The sequence below is a fragment of the Penaeus japonicus genome, unplaced genomic scaffold, assembly GCF_977035675.1.
Source record: "Penaeus japonicus unplaced genomic scaffold, GWHDUDI00000001_assembly GWHDUDI00000020, whole genome shotgun sequence".
NCBI classification, from domain to species: domain Eukaryota; kingdom Metazoa; phylum Arthropoda; class Malacostraca; order Decapoda; family Penaeidae; genus Penaeus; species Penaeus japonicus.
In genome coordinates, this window is record NW_028234422.1 from 30,997,854 (window position 1) to 31,000,353 (window position 2,500).

The 2,500-nt window shown below is 39.0% G+C and overlaps 1 protein-coding gene across 1 annotated transcript in view; it reads right to left on the reverse strand.

Annotated features, from left to right (window-relative positions):
• Positions 1 to 2,500, reverse strand: part of LOC122249289 (beta-glucuronidase) — a 15,004-nt gene that overhangs the window by 6,883 nt on the left and 5,621 nt on the right. The window contains 7 exon segments of the mRNA XM_086548325.1: positions 553 to 696; positions 860 to 1,032; positions 1,200 to 1,343; positions 1,591 to 1,799; positions 2,024 to 2,096; positions 2,098 to 2,191; positions 2,430 to 2,500. The exon segment at positions 2,430 to 2,500 is cut by the window's right edge and continues 105 nt beyond it. Coding sequence (XP_086404451.1) covers positions 553 to 696; positions 860 to 1,032; positions 1,200 to 1,343; positions 1,591 to 1,799; positions 2,024 to 2,096; positions 2,098 to 2,191; positions 2,430 to 2,500 — 908 coding nt within the window.

The following is a 2,500-nucleotide window of genomic DNA, read 5'->3' on the forward strand; positions in this document are numbered from 1 at the left end:
TAAATAAGGAAACAAGCAGTTGGCAGCACATGCAATTTCACTACTTAGCCTCAGCCCTGGTCCCTGAGCCAACTCTAGCTGCCCAGCTTTCAGTACTGGTTACATTACAATTACACTCTCCTAAGCTAAGCTTGTCCAGTCAACATTAATTAAGTGCATCAATCTATTCTTTTTTATTCTTTTGTGTTTTCGGCCAATTACTTCAACAAGACTGTAAGAAAGAGAAGACTGAAAGGCAGAAAAATAAAGAATTTACATGAATTCACAGTCCTTTTAGAGCTGTGGTGTTTACCATATGATTTATCTATTTTCTCCAAGTAATTGGTCCAGATTTGGTCAAAAGGGTGATAATTACTGATATGAATAAAGCTCCAGAGTTAGATAAGGCTGGTGAAACAATAACTGAACTATATTGACTTTTCCAGAATATATTTTCCTATTACTTTAAATCCACTCTGAAAGTGTAAAATAATTTCTAAAACTTTGGATCATATGATGAGGAGACTGAAAACATTAAGCATAACTTCTGAAGTTTAAACAAGTTCCTCCTACCTGAAATACTTTTTAGCAGCGGGCTCATAAGACTTCGGCTCATTGCCAACACTCCACATGATGACACTTGGGCGATTCTTGTCACGACGGACTAATTCCTTCATGACAGTGATGTGGCGCTCCATCAACTCTTCACCAAAACCACTGCAACACAAAGAAATTTGAGCCATTTTGATCAGATCTCCAAAGACTTTATGACTTGCCTTCCTTCATACCATCATTATGAAATAGGCAATCTGTGCTCTGAACCAAAGCCAACTCTGATAATGAAATTGAAAATAAAAAAACAAATCCCAGAAAATCATACTTGAGACCAATGGCAGGACTCTCATCGACAATCATGATTCCCTCCTGATCCGCCATGTCCATGATCTCCTCCGCGTAAGGGTAGTGAGAGGTGCGGAAGCTGTTTGCACCAAGCCACTTGAGGAGGCTGAAGTCCTTCACAATCAATGGGTAATCGACACCTTTGCCCCGAATCTTTAAAATACAAAATATGCACATCATGAGTTTAATCTGTCATACTTTAACATTTCCAATAAACAGCAGGAAAGAGGATATCCTTAAAATGTCAAAAGACATTCAATTCTTCCTTAAATAAACCACATATGTCATTGAAGCACTTCACTCCTCTATAATTCACGCACATCAGCATCTTCATGCCGCCCACAGCCACGCAAGTACAGAGGCTGATTGTTGATGGTCAGCGTTGTGGAGTTCCAACCCAGAGTGCGAATGCCAACTTTCTGAGGGTAGAGGTCCAGCACGCCAGATGCATCTGACACTGCCACCTGATGAAAAGTGGAGATACACATGTGACTTCAATTTCTTAAAACTGAACCTTCAGTCTATTACACTAGTGCCATGTTGCTATGCTCATATACTTTACACATACATAATTAAACATATATGCAAATATATATACATACTTATGCACATATATACACACACAATATAGATACAAGGTATATGGAAAGATACGTATGTAGTAATATATATATATAAACAGTAATATATAGATAGGTTAGATATGTGTACCATTAATGTATACATATAGCCTGGGTTGCTATGCATGAGATATGGCCACCAAAGACTGGCATTGCTGATCTTGATAGTGCCGACACACCCCATGGCACTAGTAATGTGATCTCCCTCATTATTCAGGAGCTTAACGGAACATCCCACACTGTCCTCACTTTGGGGACCAGCCTCAGAAGTGGCTGATATTATCTTGTAGTTAATAATACCTGAAAGACATAATGGTTACTTAATAAAAACTTTTTTTTTTTTAAATATTATACATAATTTCACACAGGCAAATATTAAAATAAACATCATCAAACTATCCAAATTTTGGTCCAAATGGGGGGGGTGGGGGGGGGGGGAGGGGGGGGGGGGGGGGGGGGGGGTGAAACGAGAATCAACAATGTAAGAAACAATAACATTAAGAAACCTAACAGGACCTGCAGACCATATCGGTGTGATAATATTCGGTGTTGGATATCCAAGATATCATCAATATATGTTTGAGGTGTTTGATGTAACTATATAGGGAGGCACTGGCCACACTGGCCTATGAAGCCCTGCATAGTTGAAAAAGTCAAAGTCTAATTTCTGCTCAAAGTAGCCTGGAGGATACCTGCAAACCAAAGTATAGTAGTAAAGTCAACCCGCACACAAAAAGAGACAGCTTCACTGTTATCAGTTGTAACAGAGCCATTTCTTACCTCCTCAACTAATTCCTTTTTTCCAAACACAGGAATCATAAGATCATATATCAAACACTACAAAATAACAGTAAGGAACTACTATCACTATGCATCCCTGAGTCTAGAATTAAGAATGTGAAATACAACCATAAAACCATGGAAACTTGCTTGGTAGTGTCATTATGGTAGACAATCTCTCCCTGAGGTAGTGTGCTGGGCGTCAAAGTGTTGTTGATGGC